Consider the following 24,134-nt stretch of genomic DNA (forward strand, 5'->3'; position numbering starts at 1 on the left):
AAGGAATCTATATACTGCCTAACAAGTCTAGGCGAATCACAGAAAGCAAAAAATAATCTCGATCGAGCGATGTAATCAAACATCTCATGAAAATGTTCGCTATTATGCTGATCCGGATCAAGATTAAGTGCGAGATTATGTTTCTTCACAAACTGACGCGGAGCGAGAGCCATTTCTGCAAAACAAATCACAATATCGAAACAAATATAAAATAAGCACGGTAAATGAATTGCAGACTTGAAAGACCTAATCAATAATTTCGTAAAGTAAAACTGCACAAAATATTCGTTAAGTTGAGTTCATAAATTATAAACTGTACGAAAATAGTCACTAAATTCGTTAAGTATACAGGAACGAAGATGTAATTTAAGTTCGTAAGCTATAAAGGAACGAAGATAAATCCTAAATTCGTAAGAACTAAACTGAAGTTTTCACCTAACGAAGTCTAAATTCGTAAGGTCTAAACTGGACATGCATGTTCGTAAGTTATAACTTATATTCTAAGTTCGTAACTTATAAACGAAATCTAAGTTCGTTTGGACAGAAACTAACTTCGTAAGCATTGCTAAGAAACTAAGTTCGTTAAGCCTTGCTAAGTTCGTTCCTTATCAACTAAATTCTAAGTTCGTAAGGCATAATCGAAAGCTAACTTCGTTTCTACCAAATCTAACTTCGTTCGAACTAAAATCTAAGTTCGTTTTCACAAATCTAAATTCGTTTGGGTAAACCAGTTAATGATCACAAGAAATATATATATAATCAAAACGAATCAAATCGAAGATATATATAAAACCTAGATCGTTTTTGTGGACGAAAATAAGATCAAAAACTTACTTAGATCACGATTTGCAAAACAAATCAAGGAAACGAAGTAGATAGAGAGAAAAGAAAAGATTTGGGGTTTTTTTTTTTAGGGTTTTGGTCATGTGAAAATAAGAGTAATTTTCGTTTGTGAAAAAGAAACGAAGAAAAACCCTTTATATAGTGAAATAAAATGGGTTAACTATGGGTCGGGCTAAAATCCATTCACGAAGTTATCCAAACGAAGATAGCCTTCGTTTGGACAAATTAATTTCTAACTATAAGAACGAAGATAACAGTTATCTTCGTAAGAACAAATCAAAGTTAGAAAATATTCCAGATTTCAGCTAAGTTCCTGAAAATTTTTCAGATTTTCATCAAAGCGATCTTCCAAAACACGACCCTTCATCGCAATCTGTACATAGCAAAAACTCGTTAGAAAGCAACCTTCATGCCTTGTACTAAAAGTGCTATCATCCAAATTCATCATCATAATGTAAGTATATAACCGAACATTATAATCTTGAATAAAAACCCATGGTTTAAACACTAACCATCAACAAACCTGAAAATAATCAATTTATATATGAACCTCATTACCAATGACGATTATGACACCGAGAACTTCCTTTGATCATGGATATGCGTGACGGCAAACCATCTTGAAACACTTAAGTCCCATACTAGATGTCGTCTACAAAACTAACAAACAATGAACAATCCAACAAAAATTCACTGAAGAACTTAGTAAAGTTTCCAAAAGTATGTCATAAATCACAGCATGAAATTCAAAGGAAACTAATATCAAATTTGATTATTTTCATTAAATACATGAATCATAAAGTAAATAACTACTCCAAAAGCAAGTTCATGTATTCATCCTTCACATGCTCAAATCTGCATCACAAATATTATCACTACACACCAAGGATCTTATCGTCATGATATCATCCGTATAAATAACAATGTATTAACAGAAATCAGCACTCCAACTTTATCTTCTTAACCTGAACACTGCACACTTACTACAGAACTCATTAACGCATTGAGAACAAAACAGTATAATGCAGAAAATTCAAGCTACAAACACACTCAATCAGGGTTAACAAATATGAAATAACTAAAAATCTAACAAAAGATCAAGGGAGGTCATTTCTTGTCAAACCCTAAAATGTCACCAAGTTATTAATCAAATTCTTAACTTGTTACAAATTAAAATTGTGAGATTTCAAATAACTTTGACATTTCATATAACACTTGAAAGATCATTTAAACTTAAACAAATTAATGTCCATATTAGAAAATCTTCTTTGTAAACAAACCACACAACCTCATTAAAAATTCACATGAAGGAATTCAGCAAAACATATACTCAGAATTTGAATAGGATCTCTCGTGCAATAAGAACTTATAAAAATACTATTTTGACTCAATAAAAAGAAAAATAACTCAGAATAAAAATTGCAGAATAATAAACTAATCTAAATTCTAATTAACTTGACTTTATACATTATTCACATTATGCTTGATTACTGCTGATTAGATCAGGTTAGCATGTTACATAAGCCTGCGGGTGAAAAATAATTCTCTTATTATAAGTTCTGAACAGTGACCCAACAGCGACACCGGTACTTCCAGTTTCCTTTGAATATGACACTTTCGTATTACTTGAGCCAAGGACAGTCACCATGTAACCTAGTAAGTTACTCATGCCATACATTTAGTTTGCGAACTTATGTGACCCACAATCAGATATACTCCCATAATCGACACAAGCATTAAAATAACAAGTATTCAATATATATTTGGAAACTTCCTTGAACAAACCATGAAACACTTTTTACATTTCATCACTGAAGCACTTTAGTATTTTGCGATTTACATTTATTTTGTAACACTTTCGGTCGTACCATGGTCAAGGGCAGTCACCTTGCAACCTAAGTAGCCTAATATGTCACTTAATCACATTTACTTTCATTTGCATTAATTTTGTAACACTTTCGGTCGTACCATGGTCAAGGGCAGTCACCTTGTAACCTAAGTAGCCTAATATGTCACTTAATCACATTTAACTTAATTTACTTTCATGTTCAGGACTTGTAGAAGTTTCCAAATACAGACTGAATAAATTTTATAATAAAGCTAGATCTTTCACAGAATTTAAGGACCAGATCTTAACATTTCTGAAAAGCAAGCATTCTCAGCCATATATCTGAATATGTTTCCCACAAGAACATTGTATAATTTAAGTTCAGATTGAAGGAAACCTTGGTACTTTGTGCCTACCGATATATCCCAAATTGTAATCACTGAACTAAGCAGTTATATTACGATTAAGCAGGCTTAAAAGCTAAAGTATCGTCACTTCTAATCATTTAGCGCAGTAACCTTACTTTATTCATATTTTTTGGATTTTCGATATTTCAATGTTTTTGTATTTTTCTTCATACCATTGAGTTGATATAACAACTCAAGACGAGGTCCATCAAAAGCTTTAGTGTATAGATCAGCAAGATTATCATCAGTAATAACCTTTTCTAAATGAATAAGCTTTTTCTCAAAACAGTCACGTATGAAATGATACTTTATATCTATGTGCTTGGTGACTTTAAAGTTTTTCGGATTGGTAATATCTATGGCAGACTTATTATCAATACAAATAGGAGTATTGGAGATATTCATACCATAGTCGCGCAATTGTTGCTGTGTCCAAAGCACCTGAGAACAGCAATATCCAGCAGCAATGTACTCTGCTTCACAGGAAGACTGTGCAACAGATGTCTGCTTTTTGCACTGCCACGATATAATTCCCCCCCTAAAAGCTGACATCCACCTGACGTTGATTTCCTATCCGAATTGTCACCACCATAATCCGAATCAGTATAAGCTACGAAGTCAAAGGAACCATACATGGGATACCAAAGACCTAGACGAGGCTTGGCTTTCACATAACGAAGAATCCTTTTGCAGCTTTCAAGTGTGACTCTTTCGGATTAGCCTGATATCTAGCACACATAGAAACAGCAAAGGTAATATCTGGACGTGAGGCTGTCAGATACATCAAGGATCCAATGATAGCCGATATTGAGTGGCATCGACGTATGGATCATTAGGCTTATCAGGACACAACCCATGATTAGTCTTAATGGGAGTAACAGCATCCTTAGCATCAGTCATTCGAAACCTAGTAAGAAGATCTTTGACATACTTGGTCTGATGTATAAAGAAGCCATCCTTCAGTTAATCCAAGTCCAAGGAAGAAGGTTAATTCCCCCATAGCACTCATCTCAAACTTAGCCTTCATGCTCTGTTCAAATTCCTTGCACATATTGTCATCAGATGAACCAAAAATGATGTCATCGACGTAAACCTGTACAAGCAAGTAGTCTTTCCCTTTCCATTTAATAAACAACGTGCTGTCTATAGAACCTCTGGTAAAACCACTTTCCTTCAAATGAGTTGACAATTTTCATACCATGATCGAGGAGCCTGATGTAAACCATATAAAGCCTTATCGAGACGATATACTCTATTAGGAAAGTCTGGATCCTCAAACCCGGCAGGTTGTTCTACATACACTTCTTCTTTAATTTCTCCATACAAAAAGGCACTCTTTACATCAAGCTGATACACCTTAATACCTTTATAACTAGCATATGCCAGAAATAATCGAATAGCTTCAAGTCTAGCTACAGGTGCAAATGTCTCATCGTAATCAAAACCTTCTTGTTGCTCAAATCCTCTAACCACCAATCGAGCCTTATTGCGAGTGACTACACCTCTGTCATCTCTTTTACAACGAAAAACCCAACGCGTTGTTAAAGGAGATTCACCCGGAGGTAAGTCAACTAACGTCCATACTTCAAGCTTTCGAAACTGAGCCAATTCTTCTTGCATCGCCTCAACCCATGACGGTTCCTTAAGAGCCATTCCAACATTTTTAGGCTCAACCTGAGAGATAAAGCAATAATACAAGTACCAAGTAATTGCCCCAGTATCCTTAACTTCAGCAAACATACACGACGATTTCTTAGATTGATTCCTCGTGCGAATACAGGTAGAAGCATCACCAATGATTTGCTCGACTGAATGATCCTTGTTGACCCTAGTTTGAGGAACCTTATCGACTGAAAGATCAACTCCCAAGTTTGTCTGCACATGTTGCTCTGGAGTTTTATAATCTGGAGTTTTAGGCTCCTCCTGATTTTCACCTTCCGTGTCATCAGTATCATAGAAAGGAGAATCAAGTAGAGGTATATGCAAGGGATCAGTAGGATCTATAGGAGCAGGCTCTAAGGTAGAATCTGCTACTTTTGTCCCACTAGATTCTCCAGATTCAGAAGTAGGCTCAACTATTGGTGAGGAAACAGAAGAAGAACCAGAAATCGGTCCTCCATCAAGAGGATCATGGAGAGTAACTACATCCTCCACAGTCGGAACACCTGCAAAAGAAACAGGACCACGAAAAGAAGTGAAGACACCATCATAATCAAAATTATTAGCAGGACCAATGTGTACAGCAGGTTTATGACTGACAATTACGACATTTGTACCAAGATCTACTTTGCAAGTCTTCTGATTGTACACACGCCTAAACGGTGTACTTGGTACATAACCCAGAAAGAAACCCTCCTCAGATTTAGGTTCAAATTTCCCTTGAGGAAGAGTTTTAAGAAAAATGCAAGGAACACCGAAAGGCTCAACATTCTGCAAATTGGGCTTTTTGTTGTGCAAAAGTTCATAACTAGTTTTCTTAAACCGTTTAACTGTCAAAACCCGATTCAGAATGTGACAAGCTGTATTCACTGCCTTTCCCTAGAAAGTAATAGGAAGCCCTGAATCAGCAAGCATCGTCCTGGCTGTCTCAATCAATGTCCTGTTCTTCCTTTCAGCCATGCCATTCTGTTGTGGCTCATATGGTGCACTGTACTGATGTTGAATTCCTTTGGTCAAGCAAAATACAGTAATAGTATTATTCTTGAACTCAGTACCATTGTCACTCCTGATTCTCTTAACTTTGACTCCATGGACATTTTCAACTTGTTTAATAAAATCCATAAATCTTTCTGCGGTCTCATCCTTGGTCTTCAGAAAGAATACCCATGAGTACCTCGAGTAATCATCAGTGATCACCAAACAGTAAGACATCCCTCCAATGCTTCTTATGTTCACAGGACCAAAGAGATCCATATGAAGTAATTCGAATGGTTTGGATATAGTGTTGAGTACTTTTGATTTATGCGGATTCTTATGTTGCTTTCCTTTCAAACACGGTACACACTTATCTTCCATCCCAAACTTCTTAACTGGCACACCGTCAACTAACCCAAGACTAATAAGTTCATTCATCTTCCAAAAGTTGATATGTCCCATTCTACGATGCCATAGGAGAGATTCAGACTCATTTGCCTTGCTCAACAAACAAAGGGGCTCCTTTGGATTATCAACACCTAAAAGTAAGCCATAGATGTCTCTCTTCCTAGGAGCTTTGAGCATTATCCATTCTTCTAGAATAACGAAACCCGGCTTCAAGATGTATGCCTCCTTTTCTGTGAAATGAACATTATTGCCCTTATCACAGATCTGTGAGACACTCATTAGATTGTGAGTAAGTTGTTCCACATAGTTAACTCTTTCTAGAGTAAGTTGTCCATTGACGACATCTCCTTGACCGGTGATGTTGCCGCCCTTGGATCCAGCAAAACTAACATACGACGCATTTATACCAGTATAATTGGACAAGAGCTTCTTGTCCCCTATCATGTGCCTAGAGCATCCACTGTCAAGGTACCACAAATGAATTGGTTTCCTAGGAACTCCCTGCACATAAAATGAGAAAAATTAGTTTTCATTGGGGACCCAAACCTTCACAGGTTTGGGTCGTCCCTTCTCATCCTTGAGAATCAGTTCAGTCCAATATCCATTGCTAGAAACCGTGGGTGGGACTTGATTCTCGACTTGTCTTCTCACTGGAGAAGACTTCTGACCTCTCGTCGGAGAAGTTCTTGGGGAATGAGGGCCAAAAGAAGGTCTAACACTTGAGTGAATTCTGTCATAAAATGAATTACGACTTGGAGGTGTTTGTGACTGATTCGAACTCCCTCTGGGGGTTGTGAATCTTGGTTCCTTAGGGGTTGAACCTTTTGGTGGAGATTCACGTCGGTGAGGTATAGTAAACGGGTTTGTAGAAGATTGAACTTTAGTCTCATGAACCTTTGAGATGTGGAAACCTTTGAAGGAGAACCCGATCTCCGAGGTCGATTTGGATATACACTCTAAACATGACCTTTTTCATGACAAGCAAAGCAAGAGAGGACCTTAACCTTTTTCTTTGTATCTACCTTATTATTGGTACTTACAGATTCACTAGTGTCCACTGACTTACTTGTTTTTCTAGAATCCTCATGGTCTCATTTGGTCAGTGATATCCTAGACTTACTTGGGGACTTCTTACGTGCAGGCATTAGTATATGCTTCAAAACCTTAGTTGCTTCTACATTAACAACTAATTCATCTTCAGATTTGCTATTCCTAGACTGCTTAGGTAAAGGAGTTTGACGCAACTGACTTAATTTCTTCATATCCTTAATATCAACATCCCAGACTTTATCAATCCTCTTAGGGTCAATAGATGCTAATGGAAATTCTAACTCAGTATAAACCCTACTACTCTTTCGAAGTGTAAAGTGAGTAATACTGTCTTTCTGACCGTAAGAAGTGGACGGATCTAGGACAACACCTTTCAATTTCTCTTCCTTGGTAGGTTGAGAAGAAACTCCTTTAGACTCTGTTGTTTCCTCAGTCAAATTTGGCTTAGGAGTTGAGTCTTTCGATTTACCATCATCAACACTAGGTTGAAGTAGGACTTCAGGAATATTGGGTTCTACAGGAGTATAGTTATTGTTGAAAGGAGGAGGCATGCTATTATAAGAAACCTTAGCAGTGTCAGAACTCTTAGATGGAGAATCCTCAAACTTTTTCATATGCATTAAAAGCTCAGCATGTCTAGCAGAATCAACCTTAGCATTTAATTCCACTATTTCTATCCTAGCATCAGCAAGTTCTTTCTCAAATGTAGCACACTTTTTAGCTAACAATGCATAAGCTTCACCACCTACTCTTTCTACAGCCACAACATGTTTAACTTTGTCTTTCATAGCACTAATGTCAGACTCTAAAGATCTAATCCTATCCTTTAAGAATTTTTCTCTATCAGTGACAGTTAGATCCTTTTTAATCAACTTATCTCTTTCCTCATGAGCAGCATTGACAACAGATTCTAATTGCTTAATTTGTTCATGCTTTTGTTCAATTTCATCAAACATTCGATTAACAATGTTGCAAACATGAACAATAGTATGTAGAGAGTAAGATACCTGTTGATCTGCTTCTTTGCAGTCTGCCATGTAAGCAACAAAGTCATCCACACTCATGCCTGCTGGAATTTCATACTCCTTCATCTGCTCTTCAATTGTCTTTTCAACCTTTTCTGTAGCAGAATCGTCTTTGATCTCAGCAGCTTTCACCTCTCCAGAATCTTTCATATCATCAACCTCAACCTCTTCATCAGACTTAGAATCAGTATCATATACCTCAGCAGAAGATTCCATGTTCGAGCTTTGAACATTTTCATACAAATGCTCATCATTGTGGTAAACTGTGGTGTCCAAGAAATCATCAACAGAATCCACTATCTGAGCCATATCATCAACTATTTCAGCCAAATAAGCATTATTGGTCTCATCCTGTGGAAAATTCCAAACATAAGAACCATCAGGTTGAGCAGCTACGATAGCCTTGTCATTGCCATTTCTAGTAGTATCATCAGTCAACGAGAGAGCTCTACTTGCATTCTGATTAAATGGACGATTACCACCTCTATCTTGACGTGTAGGGGTAATATTGACATCTCTCTTTGGTCGTTGACATTATTTGGCAAAATGTCCAAAGCCATCGTAGTTATAACACTTAACCTTTGACTTGTCGAAGCCCTGAGTACCCCCAATAAGCTTTCTACCTGTTCTTTGCATAAACCTTTGCACTCTCCTGGTGATCATCGCCAAATTCCATTTCAAATCCATTTCTTCAACATCATCTGGATCTATTTGGTCATAATCTTCATCAATGAGTGCTGGATCTGTGATCCTTCCTGCAACAAAAGCTTCATGTGCAGCACACATTGCGGCAAATACATTCATCCTTCCCTCAGCTGATTTCATATCCATGGGCATAGACTTGTAACCAGCAGAAGTAGATGAAATGTTACCAAACTTCATATTTCCAAGCTTTGCACTTTCATTAGCCTTTCTAGCCTTGTAACCAGCATCAGAAGCCATGAAACTAGCAGAATCATCTCCATCCATAACACAATCAGAACTCTCTTTCGTGCCAGAAGTACCAACCCCATAAAAGAATGCATTAACGTCAGCTGTTGGATATAATCTGCTCTTTCTTGCAATCCATGACGAAACTCTTTATAAGCTTTCGGCAAACCATCCAAGAATTTATCCACTATTTCAGTAGGAGTGTACTTAAGATCGAAATAAGCTAACTCAGCAAGAAGATGTTGAAATCTCAATATAAGATCCTCAACTTGTTCGTTCTTGGTAGCATTAAAGCAATCAAATTGTTTCTTAAGCATCTTAATTCTATTTTGCTTCAACAATGGATCACCTTCACAGTGAGCTTCAATAGCATCGAACAATTGTTTTGAAGTCTTGTACTCCTGTTTAGGAAACAGGTGCACTAATTCTTGAGGAATGCACATCCGAAGAGTAGAAAGAGCCTTAACTTCAATAGCATACAAAGATTTTTCTTCTCCTTTTAACTCTCCTACCTTGTAATTAGTTGTAACACCGTTTACAGTAAGAGTTGGCCATTCATATCCTTCGGTGATCATTATCCACATGTTCAAATCTTCTCGTTGAATATAATCTTCAAATCGGCCTCTCCACGCCCAGAAGTCAGCCAATGAAACTAACTTCGGTGGAGAATTAGTACGTCCAACGAGATGATCATGATAGACAAGAGAATTCAGGTATTGTGCAACAGCAGTGTTGGTTGAAGAAGAAGCCATTGGTTAACGAAAATGGATATGAGAAACGAAAATAGTTTTAAATTCGTAAGAGGAGTTGAAACGAAGATAGTTGCTAAATTCGTTAGTTGAAACTAAATTCGTTAGATTTAAATTCGTTTGAAGGAATGGAACGAAGATAGGTCTAACTTCGCTTGAAGGAATTGAACGAAGATAAGGCTAAATTCGTGAGGTGAAGGTGAACGAAGATAACTTTAAATTCGTTAGAAGGAACTGAACGAAAATAAAGCTAAATATGTTTGAAGAGATTGTAAACGAAATGAGGTTAAATTCGTTTGCTAAATTCGTTTGAGAAAATGAACTTAGCGACTGTTAGGGTGTCGGGAGGTTTTTGAGAGAAAATAATCAAACAAACGATCTCGAACCTTCGATAAGATATCGATTGGCTCTGATACCACTTGAGAATCCCTCGATAGCTACAGATCGCTCTCGAGATCGTCTATTATTATGTCGTGAGTGCGGAATCCTCACGAGATAACTAGTTTGATTAGTTATCGTGTATATCGCTAATTATCAAGTAAATAATCAGCCATATGATGCTATATTCGTTTCTATAAGCTATAGAACGAACTTACTCGCCTGGTGTATGTGTATGTCAAATGTGATACCTCAATTTAGGGTATTCATTCGTATATATATGTTTCAGATCGAAACTGGGCTTGCTGGGCTTTGTTCTTACGAACTTAGCAGCCCAGCCCATGTAACGAAGTTAATCTTCGTTTGTACCAAATGAAGTTTATCTTCGTTTGCCTCTAACGAAGATATTCCTTATCTTCGTTAGATGTAAGACTTGGTTATATTCCTAAATGTTTCATCAACAAGGAATCCTAACACATATTATGTTTGTACTTGTATAACACACAACAAACATCATACATAACATATATATAACACCAAAACATATAATCGATCATTACCAAAACATAAAGTCCATAATCTATCAATTACATATATATAAATACGACATAAAGTAACATAATGTCTTAATCTAAAAGACAGATCAAATCTAAGTTGCTGTTGTCACATCAACGTGCATCAACAGAGGAATAAAACTCTGTCGTTTCCTGGAAGACACCAACTAGTAAATTCAGTGCTTTCTTCGCTACATACTTACTGGGCATCGGTCTTTATAATTCCTTCTGGTATAATATCAGAACTAGAGAAAAAGATGTGTGGGTTTCTATGGTGTCAAGGAGAAATGAAGAAAGGAAAAGCAAAAGCTTCATGGGAACTGGTTTGTCTACCCAAATATGGAGGATCAGGTATAAGGCGTATTTCTGATGTTAACAAGGCTTTAATGTCATATCATACTTGGAGTATCCTCACCACCGTAAGTCATTATGGGTGCAATGGATTCACATGTATAAGCTAAAAGGAAGGAATTTTTGGGAGATGCGCCTACTTCGGGTATGATTTGGGGTTAGAGGAAACACTTTAGCTTAGACCTTGTATACGTTCTCACATTTGGTATAAGCTTGGAAATGGTCTATCGACATCTATGTGGTTCGACAAATGGTGCAGCCAGGGTCCTATCCGATCATTTGTAACCCCTAGGGATATCATGTGAGCCGATTTCTCTTTAGAGGATAAGGTATCAGATCATGTTGATGCAGGAAAATGGAAATGGCCTACGGCGGGGTTTGATTTGTTCCCGGTTGTAAGTCCCAACTCAAGAGATGGTACTAACAGAAGACACCTCTATGTCAATGGTGAGAGTTCTTTGCAATATAAACACTGAACTGGAGACGACCAGTTATAGTGATTGTATACCAAGTCCTTAGATAGATTACTTATCAGGTGACAATAATGAAAGGCAATGCGATAAGTAAATGTAACAAAGTAAAAATGGTGAGACCAAGTTGTAATTTTCAAATGTATTTTATTTATTGATACTAAATAAAATACAAGGTTGTTACGGAATCAAGATAATACATAAATGTAAATATCCTAACAACCTATGAAATACAAACGATCTATACTCGGAAATTCTCTTTAACAATCGAAACACTTAGAGTTGTGAAGTGTTCCCTTTTACGATTGAGAGAATATTGCACAAGTACACCAAGAATATTGCAAAAGTATGAATATGTAAAGTTATATTCTTGTTGTGCAAAAACCTCTATTTATAGACAAAGTTGATATTGGGAATCCAACTTTGTCGTATAGATATGGTTGACAGCATTTAAGGAAACTAGGTGAGTTCCTTTGAAATGCTTGATAAGGTAAGTCAAGACATTACTTTATCTGGTCTGCTTTATGCACTTTTGTACTTTAATCATAGACAAATGATATTTGTCTGTATAAAGCTGCATAAAGCAAAAAAGTCTTCCTCGTAAATAGTGTAAAGCATTGTAAAGGCTTTAAACTGATATTCTCCAGTTTCAATCTGTGTAGAATGCCAACTGGGCTTCGCTGCCATTGTCATTCTCTAACTTCCATTTGTTTTCTTCGGCGTTAATTAGAATGTCTTCAGTTCTGATCAGATCTCAACTGGAGGAAGTCTTCAGTTGCATTAACTGTACGTTGCAACTAGACTTCAATATATTTCTGGACAAATCTTCTGGTCTTCAGATGCAACTGGAGACTGGCCAGTTTGGTCGAAACTGTATCTAAAACCGGTCTTAATAAATGTTGTTGTTCCCCAATTATATTTAGATCATAGGGACAAATTAGTGTGGCATGATGAGAATCGCTCTCAAAGAAACTTCTCCACCAGGCTTGTTTGTGAAACGACAGGTGTAGGCAGAATGTAGCGCCTTGGGTCAATACTTTTTGGTTTTCTAATTGCATTCCAAGGCATGCCTTCTTGACATGGCTTATCTTCCATAGGAAACTCAAGACCCAAGATAAATTGAAACAATGGGACGTTTCCTGGAGCCATTAATCTAAATCTAATGTGTTGTTCATTGTGCAAGTTCGGACCTGACTCACATGAACATCTCTTTTTTGAATGTCCTTTTTCGTCTCAGGTATGGTCACTGATTAAACCACTAGCGGGCATGCATAATGTGGCTGCGAAGTGGGAGGATGCTCTTGCGTGGTTAATTCCCATCTCCAAGCATTGAACAGTTAAACGTGTTGTTGGAAGAATTGTCTTGGCGGCTACAGCCTACTTCATATGGCAAGAAAAGAACAACCGTTTGTTTAGCAATAACAAGATAAGTGAAATATGCAATTGTGAATACCATTCAGCTTAAACTAGTTACAATGAGGTTCAAAGTGACTACCAAGGGGGCGATCTTGTTGGAAGCTTGGCAACTGCCAAAAAGATTAATCACTACACACGGGTGCTGGATAGTATGATCATGACTGGACAAGTGGCTACAACTGCATTCTTTTTTAGCTAGTTTTGCTTGATTTATAATAGTGGTAATCTGTTTTTACATAGTATGCTTCTTAAGCTTATTTACATATATGTGGCTTGTAGTATATATGAACTAATGTGACAATCCTATCACATTACTTATACTAAATATTATATTTGTGGTTGGTATAATAATTGATCAGGGTAACCCTTTACCAAAAAAAACTAAAGAAGCGAGTATCAAGTGGAATGACTTCATTGATGATGATGACTTGCAGCTCGAAAGCAGATGTCCAGAGATTAATAACAATGTGTTTAAGATAAAAGTAAGTGATGAGATCGTAGAGGATGATGTCCATCATAATTTATCGTCTTGATTCATGTTGATAGATTCTGAACACTATTATTGGTACATATATAAACTTCATTCAGGAAAGGAGAAGTCTAAAAGTTCGGTCCGGTCAAAACGTCGGTTTTCTGGTTTAACTACCGGTTACCGGCTGAACCGAGCGGCCATTTGCACGTCCGAACCAACACCTAGAACCGGACCGTTAAAGCATCCGGGTGGCAGCCCAACCGATCTAACCGGCCGGTCCGGTCCAGTCTTGAAAACACTGATGAATAGAGTTAAAATTCTTATGACGTCATAAATATACTAAAAAAGTATAAACAAAAATTACTAAATAAATTAAACACACACAAACTTAAATCTACAAACTCAACATATAAAAGTTTATACACACCGTATTTACATGAGGAAAGTTTAGAGACGTAAGTTATTTAAATTAGAGGGGGTGAAAACGAATTTGCTACAAAGAAAGAGTAGCTGTACAGGCTTGGGATTAGTGGGCCTAATTAAGTCTTCTTCCTCATCTATCTTCTCCAACTCTTGTTTTCTTAAAAATATAAAAATCACTCGTACAACCTTTTTATAATATCCATTAAAATCATATAAAAAAGTTGAAGACAGTGGGCCCTTTGAATGAGTGGGTCCAGTTCAATTGCACCCTTTGAGCCACCCTTGAGCCGACCCTGGTATATATATTAACCCTGACATGCCTACATCATGTAAAGAATTCAACATGTTCCAGTAGATAGTAATAGTAAGTAAAATGTACTTATCTTTATCAACTTCTATTGGTCCATGATTTAATGAATATGTTAAGAATGCATGCAACTCAAAAGACAGGAAAAAAGTAGTCGATTAAATTCACGAGAATTATTTTCAATATATATATATATTTACTGTAATATTAATAAATACATAATTAAAATATATTTCTCTTCAACTACCATCGTAAATCTTTTTTAAGACGGTTGTATTGGGATGTGATAATAGATTGCTTCATTGTATATAGTCTATAAATTTGTCGTTTTTGAAACCATTAAAAAAAATCAAACAAATTTCTCAAATAGTCAAATAAAATTCACACATTGACATGCAATGCACGAGTCTTAAATCTTCGTTTTAAAGAAACTTAATTTATAACATTTACTTCTAACTCTTATATTATTCGAGTAATAATTTTATATCAATAACAACGCATAACTACTACATCGTACAAACTAGTTTTATAAGGTTATCATCTTATTTGCTCTTTTATTATCACTCGTATTATTTTATTTTTCCTAAAGTTATCGTGAAAATACGGTCCATCCAATCCAAGTATATAAAAAAAATATTAATTAATTAATTAATATATTATAAATAAAAAGCTGCAATTACCATTTTCATCCCCAATTCATTTCTTTCTTTCTTTACTAAAGTCACACTCTCTGACTTCTTGTTGTTCTGATACCAAAAACTCCGACGATCACCACCACCAGCAGCCACCGGATCTCCGTCGCAGCAACCTTCATTAGAAAGGTACCTACTCTCTCTCTCTCTCTCTCTCTCTCTCTCTGCATTTTACGCATAATCATCATCATAATCTCTATCTTAGGATTCGTGTTTTAATTCAACTCATCATAACTTACTGAAAATTGCGCCTACCTTTTTTCATCCTATATATATATATATATGTTTCTGTATGTATATGTATGCTATAATAATTGTTGTGATCTAAGCAGATTTTCCTAATACCATCAGTTATTAACTTATAACTGATTTATGTTATATTATTATTTCTCTAGATCCAATGTATCGGAATCTTTGTATAGTTTATATATAATGATGTATAGTTTGAGTTTCAGTATGGGGGAGATCATAGGAGGTCATTTTGCTTTTTTATAGTTAATGTGCAAGCAATATATCTGGTAACTCTTTGGATTCTGCAACTAGTAGGAAGTTATTGCAATGTTGTTTTTGGGCTGGGCCGGGAGCAGAAACAGGTAAACAGAGATGGATCGTTGATCAGGTTACTCGTGGAGAGTCTTGTACGCGGCCTAACTGTTGTTCCCGTGGCCGTTTCTAGGCTTTTTCTCGGCCGTCTCAAGGATTGTAGTGTCCAATGCATAGTCGATAGCTTATCTTGTGGTACTCATTTAAGGCACAATATTAGGCATAGAAGTAAATATGCTAGAAGAAAAGGATTTTCCTTTGGCGAGTGGGAATTAGGATTAACAAGTGGCAGTTGCAACAGTCATTTTAAATCACTGAAGTAACAGAAAAACTAAGTGATTTACCTAGCAGCTAGAGTATTTCAGGAGTTATGGACACTTTCGTTCCTCTAGTTGAGTCCGTGCAGGTCAGCCATTAGCTTTTCAGTTTGATATTTCCCTTTATTGAAGTTAAAGCATACAGTCATAGACTATGATAGGTATAGCATATAGGTTTATTTATTAAAAAGATGAATGAACTGTATAGCAGACTTGGCAGTTAAGCTCTGATGCTATCTGCATACCAGGTGTGCTAATAAAATAGTAAGGTTCTCATTTTGAGAGGAAGGAATTTTAAAACATTCTCATCCCTTAGAGGAGAAAATTGCAATTTTAGGTACATATCCCTTACGAGATCCTAAATAGCAAGAGTCAAGCTTATATTGTGCAAGTCAAGATAGCGGGAGTATGGTTGTCCCAAATCTCAAAGCAAATGTCATATTATAATACTGAAACTAATTTGAGTACTTTTTCTAGTTGTTTATATTTTTGTCACTCTTGAGTCTTGATAGTGCTTTCTTACATATTGTATGTTTGAACTTGTGGCACTACTTATAACATAAAAATGACAAATACTACTCAAATCACTTCCATAACTTACTACAACGTTATAGCAACACAAAAAAACGAACATCTTCTGGGCGAGAGTCATAAAAAGATAAACTATGAAGCTAATGATATGTGCTTCACTATTAAAGTTTATTGTCATAAGAGAGCTCGAGTACTGCACGGGATATTCAAAATATGTGAAGATTTATAGGGGCCACAAATTTCATCTCACTCTGGAAGTAAGTCGCACCAGAGGCTTCAGGTGAACCCGTTATATATAAGTTTTTTCAATTTGATAACCTGCTTTGAAAGCATCCCCAAGAGTGACAATCTACTAGAAGCTTTTAGGATATGAGTTCAAGGCTTTCTGGTTCATAATGTCATGATGTTTTCTTTCCATACTTCCGTAACTCATAATTGAACAGCATATTTGTGTGACTTACATCCCTGGTTACTTTTACCTTTCTGATTGTTCACAACTACAATCGATTTAACAATGCTAACATTGACAGTAGCTTTTATGGTATCAAACCTTTTAGCCGTTTCTTCTTAAGTTGCATCATACATTATTTTTTATATGAAAGGGATGGCACATTTACATCCTGCTTAGCATGTTCACTAGAGTTACTACAAAACGGATTAGGTTGGGTTTTCTGTATGAATAGTGTCAAGTAGGAATAAGGGCTCTGACACCATTTCATGGGACAGGCTGGAAGAAGAGACACTAAGTTACAGAAAAACAGTTTTAAAGATAAGAGAGAAGAATGCTCCAGGTAATTCTTCAAAAAATGTAAACTCTGTACAATTTATTAATTGGAACTACTACATAAATTTCATAAAAGTCAATAAATTCCCCCAAAGAAATCTAGTACTATACTAAGTTAGTAAAGAATCTTTCCCCAAACTATAATAGTAAAGTTCTCATAAGCTAAGTGTTTTTATGAAAGGTAATCCTATGAATGAACTCTTCACTATACTGTTCGAGTCACTATTAAGATGATTATGATATTATTTCCATATCTTATCTATTCTACATGCTTTCATAGTGTGATATATGCAAGAATGCTACTGTTTATAAGGCATTTTTGCATCACCCAAATATTACTTGTATTCCGAAACTGCATTGGACTTTGGTGAGGAGCACTTGATCATGCTTGTATTTTCATGTTCACGAGGCATTCTTGCAACATTTCAAGTTCACCCTCTTAATTTCGTTTAATTCAGCATGTACATGATTGTTGATTGTTCATCACCCATTGTTTTAAATCTTGTCTTCCCGGGCAACAAGTAAAATTGAACAGTCGATGGGTATTAATTTCTTCTCATTTCTATTATAAAGGCTGGTGAGTAAAAAGCTCCCAATATAAATAATATTTTTATTCTGTAGGATATGATATCGGCAGAAAGTGTTCAATAACTGTCGAGTGTAAAAAATACTTTTTATCATGATAGAAGAGTGAAAAACTGCTCCTTAAGTTAAAGTAAAACTCATAGGTGGAACTACAAAGACTTTTGTAATAAATTATGGCAATTTCTTTGGATATTAGTAGCATTCTACTTTCCAACATTGTTATTTTGAAAAAGTCCACCTCCAACTTTTCACTCTTAGACTTTGTTACCTCAAAACATGGGGTAAGCCCAACGTCTTTAGAAATGTATTGGCTGTGCTTCAACTTCTCAATGCAGTAATCGGTTTACCTAAGAATACATAAAATTTGTTTTGTTCTATTTTGTATAATCATTTCTTTTGGTTTTTTTATGCATAGTTTCAATCAAATTCTTGGCTTAACTTATAGCTTTGTTAAGTGGCTAAATACAGGCCGCGAAGGTGGGGTTCAGTCAGGTGGCAGATAGTGTTGAAATGGGGCGATTAAAGCTGCAACCTGGAATCAAGGCAATCGAAGAAGAACCAGAAGAGTATGAGAACACCATCTCTGAGAAGGATAAAGCTGCTTTGGGATGCATGATCAACTCCGAAATTGGTGCCGTGTTAGCTGTCATGAGAAGGAATGTGAGATGGGGAGGTCGTTACATGTCAGGTGACGATCAGCTGGAGCACACCCTCATCCAGTCTCTGAAGGCACTACGGAGACAAATACTTTCATGGCAGCATCCATGGCATACTATCAATCCATCTGTTTATCTACAGCCATTTTTGGATGTGATTCGATCTGATGAAACAGGTGCACCGATCACAGGCGTCGCTTTGTCGTCTCTCTATAAGATCTTGTCCCTTGACGTCCTCGATCTGAACACTGTCAATGTTGAAGATGCCATGCACTTGGTAGTTGATGCTGTAACAAGCTGCAGATTTGAAGTCACTGATCCAGCATCTGAAGAAGTAGTCCTCATGAAGATCCTTCAAGTTCTACTTGCTTGCATGAAAAGCAAAGCATCGGTTATGCTTAGTAATCAACACGTTTGTACCATTGTGAACACCTGTTTCCGTGTAGTTCATCAAGCCGGAACGAAAGGTGAGTTGCTACAGAGAATGGCTCGCCATACTATGCATGAACTTGTGAGGTGTATTTTTTCACATCTTCCTGATGTTGCCAAACAAGAGGTCAATGGGTTGACTGGCAGTGATTACACTTTCGCGGGTAAACATTTGGAAAATGGTAACGGTGGTTCTGAACTCGACTCTGATCCATCTTCTGCTAATTTTGTGTCAAACATAGCCCCAATGGATGAAAATATAGTGGTCCCCGGTAATGGAAAGGATACAGTTTCGTATGATTTGAATTTGATGACGGAACCATACGGGGTGCCTTGCATGGTGGAAATCTTTCATTTCTTATGTTCATTGCTAAATGTTGTTGAACATATGGCATTAGGTCCAAGAGCAAACACCATAGCATTTGATGAAGATGTGCCCCTTTTTGCTTTAGGTTTGATCAATTCAGCGATCGAATTGGGTGGCACTGCCATACGTCGGCACCCGAGATTATTAAGTTTGGTGCAAGACGAGCTGTTCCGTAATTTAATGCAATTTGGGTTGTCTACAAGCCCGCTAATCCTTTCAATGATATGCAGCATTGTGTTAAATCTATACCATCACTTGCGTACTGAACTCAAACTACAACTCGAAGCTTTCTTTTCATGTGTAATTTTAAGGCTTGCACAAAGTAGATATGGGGCTTCTTATCAACAGCAAGAGGTTGCTATGGAGGCTCTTGTTGACTTTTGTAGACTGAAATCTTTCATGGTGGAAATGTATGCCAATCTAGATTGTGATATAACATGCAGCAACATATTTGAAGACCTTGCTAGTTTGTTGTCTAAAAGTGCATTCCCAGTAAACTGCCCGTTGTCAGCAATGCATATTCTTGCCTTAGATGGCTTAATTGCAGTGATTCAGGGAATGGCTGAGAGAATAAGCAATGCACCTATTAGTACCGAATTAGCCCCCGTTAATCTTGAAGAGTATACACCTTTTTGGATGGTTAAATGTGACAACTATAGTGATCCTGATCAGTGGGTTCCATTTGTTCGCAGGCGAAAATACATCAAAAAGAGGTTAATGATTGGAGCTGATCATTTTAATAGAGATCCTAAGAAAGGGCTCGAGTTTCTTCAAGGAACACATCTTTTACCTGATAAACTCGACCCACAGAGTGTTGCTTGCTTCTTCAGGTATACTGCTGGCTTAGATAAGAATCTTGTTGGGGATTTTTTGGGTAATCATGATGAGTTTTGTGTTCAAGTTCTTCATGAATTTGCTGGAACTTTTGATTTTCAAGATATGAACCTGGATACTGCATTACGACTTTTTTTAGAGACATTTAGGCTGCCAGGAGAATCACAAAAGATACAGAGAGTTCTAGAAGCATTCTCTGAGAGATACTACGAGCAATCACCCCAGATTCTAGCTAACAAAGATGCCGCCCTTTTGTTGTCGTATTCTTTAATTATGCTCAATACGGATCAGCATAATGTGCAAGTTAAGAAAAAGATGACTGAAGAAGATTTCATCAGAAATAACCGACACATCAATGGTGGAAATGATCTCCCTCGAGAATTCTTGTGTGAGCTCTATGATTCAATTTGCAAAAACGAAATACGTACAATTCCTGATCAAAGCGCTGCTTTTCCTGAAATGAATCCTAGTCGTTGGATTGATTTGATGCACAAGTCTAAGAAGACTGCACCGTTCATTGTGTCAGATCAAAGGAGCCACCTTGATCGTGATATGTTTGCTGTGATGTCTGGCCCAACTATTGCTGCCATTTCTGTGGTGTTTGATCATGCAGAGCTGGAAGATGTGTTTACAACCTGTATAGACGGGTTCTCAGCTGTTGCAAAAATTTCAGCGTGCCATCATCTTGAAGATGTTCTAGATGATCTGGTTGTTTCACTATGCAAGTTCACCACCCTTTTGAACCCTTCATCTGGTGAGGAACTAGTTCTAGCATTTGGCGATGATGCAAAAGCCAGAATGGCGACTATAACGGTTTTTACCATCGCCAATAGGTAACTGTGATTTTTTTGGTTTTTCTCTTAATGGGTCTCATGTGCTTGGTTGAAATGGGCCACTCGTAATGTGCTGGTCAAGTTAGGTGTCCTTTGTTTTCATATATAAATTTATCTTACAGAAACAATAGTATCAAAATAATAATTTGCATCTTGAATAAAACTATTCAGAAGCTTTTATGGATTAGAAATAAGTTTTTGGGTTACTGTCAACCCGTTTAATCAATTTGACATTTTTTTAGCTGAAGTTTTCGGTTAACCCATTTGACCGTTTGAGGTTTACCCTAAACAACACGTATCAACCCATTCATAAGTATATGGTCGAAATTTCTATTTATGGATAATTTGCTTGCTAAGATGTAAGTATGAAATTGTAAATAGGTACGGTGACTTTATTCGAGCGGGCTGGAGGAACATTCTTGATTGTATCTTGAAGCTGAACAAGCTTGGTCTTCTTCCAGCTCGTGTTGCTAGTGATGCAGCTGATGATTCTGAGCTTTCTTCTGAACCTGGACAAGGGAAGCCATTAACAAGTTCTTTATCCTCTACTCACATGCCACCTGTCGGTACTCCAAGGAGGTCTTCTGGGCTAATGGGCCGCTTCAGTCAACTCTTATCTCTTGATACAGAGGAACCAAGGCTGCAACCCACCGAGCAACAGCTTGCTGCACATCAGCGCACTCTTCAAACAGTTCAAAAGTGCCACGTTGATATTATTTTCACAGAGAGCAAATTTCTTCAAGCTGATTCTTTGTTACACCTTGCCCGGGCCCTAATTTGGGCTGCGGGCCGCCCTCAAAAGGGTAATAGTTCTCCTGAAGAGGAAGATACTGCTGTTTTCTGCTTAGAATTGTTAATTGCAATCACATTAAATAATAGGGATAGAATCGTAATTCTATGGCAAGGTGTTTATGAACACATAGCCAATATCGTCCAGTCAACTGTTACGCCATGTGCTCTAGTTGAGAAGGCTGTGTTTGGACTTCTCAGAATCTGTCAACGCCTTCTTCCTTACAAAGAGAATCTGGCAGATGATCTTTTAAGGTCACTTCAGCTTGTATTGAAACTTGATGCCAGGGTGGCAGATCAATATTGTGAGCAAATAACACAGGAAGTGAGCCGGTTAGTGAAAGCAAATGCTTCTCACATTCGTTCACAAATGGGTTGGAGAACAATCACATCTTTACTTTCCATCACGGCCAGACATCCAGAAGCTTCTGAAGTGGGATTCGACGCTCTTTTGTTCATCATGTCTGATGGGATTAACTTAATACCTGCCAACTTCACCACATGTGTGGATGCGGCAAGGCAATTTGCTGAGTCACGTGTTGCACATGCTGACCGGTCTGTTCGTGCACTTGATCTTATGTCACAGTCCATCAGTTGCTTAACTCAGTGGGCCTTAGAGGCCCGAGAAGCAATGGGAGAGTTAGAAGCTGCAAAAACATGCCAAGATATAGGAGAGATGTGGCTCAAACTTGTGCAGGGCTTGAGAAAAGTTTGTTTGGATCAGAGAGAAGATGTGAGAAACCACGCTCTTTTATCACTACAAATGTGTTTGACTGGGATTGACCAGGTCAACATCCAGCCTGGGCTCTGGTTACAGTGTTTTGATATGGTTATATTTACAGTTCTTGATGACTTGCTAGAAATCTCACAAGGACACTCTCAAAAAGACTTCAGAAACATGGAAGGAACCCTTCTTCTGGCTCTAAAACTACTTGTAAAAGTGTTTTTACAGCTGCTTCCAGAACTCTCACAGGTAACTACGTTTTGTAAACTGTGGCTCGGTGTTCTTAGTCGGATGGAAAAATACTTGAAAGTCAAAGTCAGAGGTAAGAAAAACGATAAGCTTCAAGAATTAGTTCCAGAGCTGTTGAAGAACACTCTTCTTGTCATGAAAAATAAGGGCATATTGGTACAAAGAAGCGCCCTTGGCGGGGATAGTTTATGGGAACTCACATGGCTTCATGTGAATAACATTGCTCCATCTATTCAATCCCAAGTTTTCCCAGATCAAGATTCTGAACAAAAACCTGTTTTTGGTGAAAATGAATCGGGCCGTCAAGAAGCGAGTTGATCAGGGTTGTACAGTAAACAGAATTCTGAAGTGATTGTTACTGGGTCATTCGCAACTTTATAATCGGAGATCCTCCATTTGTAGCATTGGAGTGAAGTACAACTAACAAGGAACGTCTTCATGATGGTTTGTAACTTCAATGTTCTTATTGGATACTGATCTCCGAGTATAGTCCATTTCACTTTGAAAACTAGCAATTCATCTTAGTTTGTGTATGTGCACTTCCTTTTAGTTTGCCTCCAGGTTTTCGGGTTTGAGTGAAACTATAGAGGCTTATAAAATGAGAAAACTAACATTGAGGTTTGTGCTTTTGTGGTGTAATATAGTTAAGGTTTAGCATGGCGCATTATCTAGCACCTTGATTGATACTCAATTAGTGAAGGATTGAAACCATTTACTTACCAGAAGACGAAAAAGGAAATCGAGGTTGAAGTCATGGTGTTTATGCTATTTCATCAGTCCCAGCTGTAAAGACTGTAGTCTGCTTTACCATGTGAAAACGGTGTTTTGCCGCAACATCTCGGATTACTGAAATTTAGCATTTTTTAGAACATATTATTCTGTATTATTTACTGTTTCTCAAGTGAGCGGCAGATTATAACTTTAGTCCATTCTATTGAGGTTTAGGGAAGGTGAAAAAAACAAAACAAGATTGGCAGTACAACACTATTAGCCGCTTTTGCAAACTAACACAAGTGGAGATTTACATATAAAGTCGACATTCAAATTGTAAAGAGATAAGAGCAACATGAAGGTAGTTCACTTGGTTTTTGTTATACATTTTCCAAACCACACTGGTCTCTAGTATTACATGATTAAAGCCCTCAAGCTATAAATCAGAGGGCGAGAAGATCTATCTCAGAGTGATCAATGCCGGGTTTTGGTTTACCCTATCGGGTACGAGTCTTTTTGTCATCCCAATGTGTTACGTGGTGTAAGCTTGGCTAGCAAAGGCTGATCTTCATGCATTATGAGCCCCCATCCTTCCGTCATGTCAACCAAGTCGTCACTAATCTTTTCCTAATTAGAACATCGTATAACCAAACTTAACGCAAGTTAAACCATAGGGGTAGCCAACCCATCCCCAAGACACATCCTCTTTCCGAACCCAAATAGCATGAACTTAAGCTTATGTGTTGTGCTGCTAACCAGGGCATATTTTTGCTCCCTTACCCAAAATAAGCTTATGTTTTATGCTTTCGGGTTTTTCAAACCTTTCCGGTTTAAAACTCTGGGTC

The 24,134-nt window shown here is 37.3% G+C and overlaps 1 protein-coding gene across 4 annotated transcripts; it reads left to right on the forward strand.

Moving 5' to 3' along the window:
• Window positions 1-14,926: 14,926 nt before the first annotated feature.
• Window positions 14,927-23,610, forward strand: LOC122591235 (ARF guanine-nucleotide exchange factor GNOM-like). Of its 4 annotated transcripts, none has more exons than XM_043763468.1 (4): window positions 14,927-15,066; window positions 17,055-17,119; window positions 18,153-20,816; window positions 21,198-23,610. In XM_043763468.1, exons 3-4 carry the CDS (start codon window positions 18,208-18,210, stop codon window positions 22,894-22,896), a joined length of 4,308 nt encoding a protein of 1,435 aa, XP_043619403.1. In that variant the 5' UTR covers window positions 14,927-15,066; window positions 17,055-17,119; window positions 18,153-18,207; the 3' UTR covers window positions 22,897-23,610. The 4 variants fall into 4 exon arrangements, with proteins under 4 accessions (XP_043619403.1, XP_043619401.1, XP_043619404.1 ...); XM_043763466.1 differs by having other exon boundaries at window positions 18,166-20,816; XM_043763469.1 differs by lacking the exon at window positions 17,055-17,119.
• Window positions 23,611-24,134: the final 524 nt, after the last annotated feature.

This window comes from Erigeron canadensis, chromosome 3 (genome assembly GCF_010389155.1).
Source record: "Erigeron canadensis isolate Cc75 chromosome 3, C_canadensis_v1, whole genome shotgun sequence".
Classification (NCBI taxonomy): Eukaryota; Viridiplantae; Streptophyta; class Magnoliopsida; order Asterales; family Asteraceae; genus Erigeron; species Erigeron canadensis.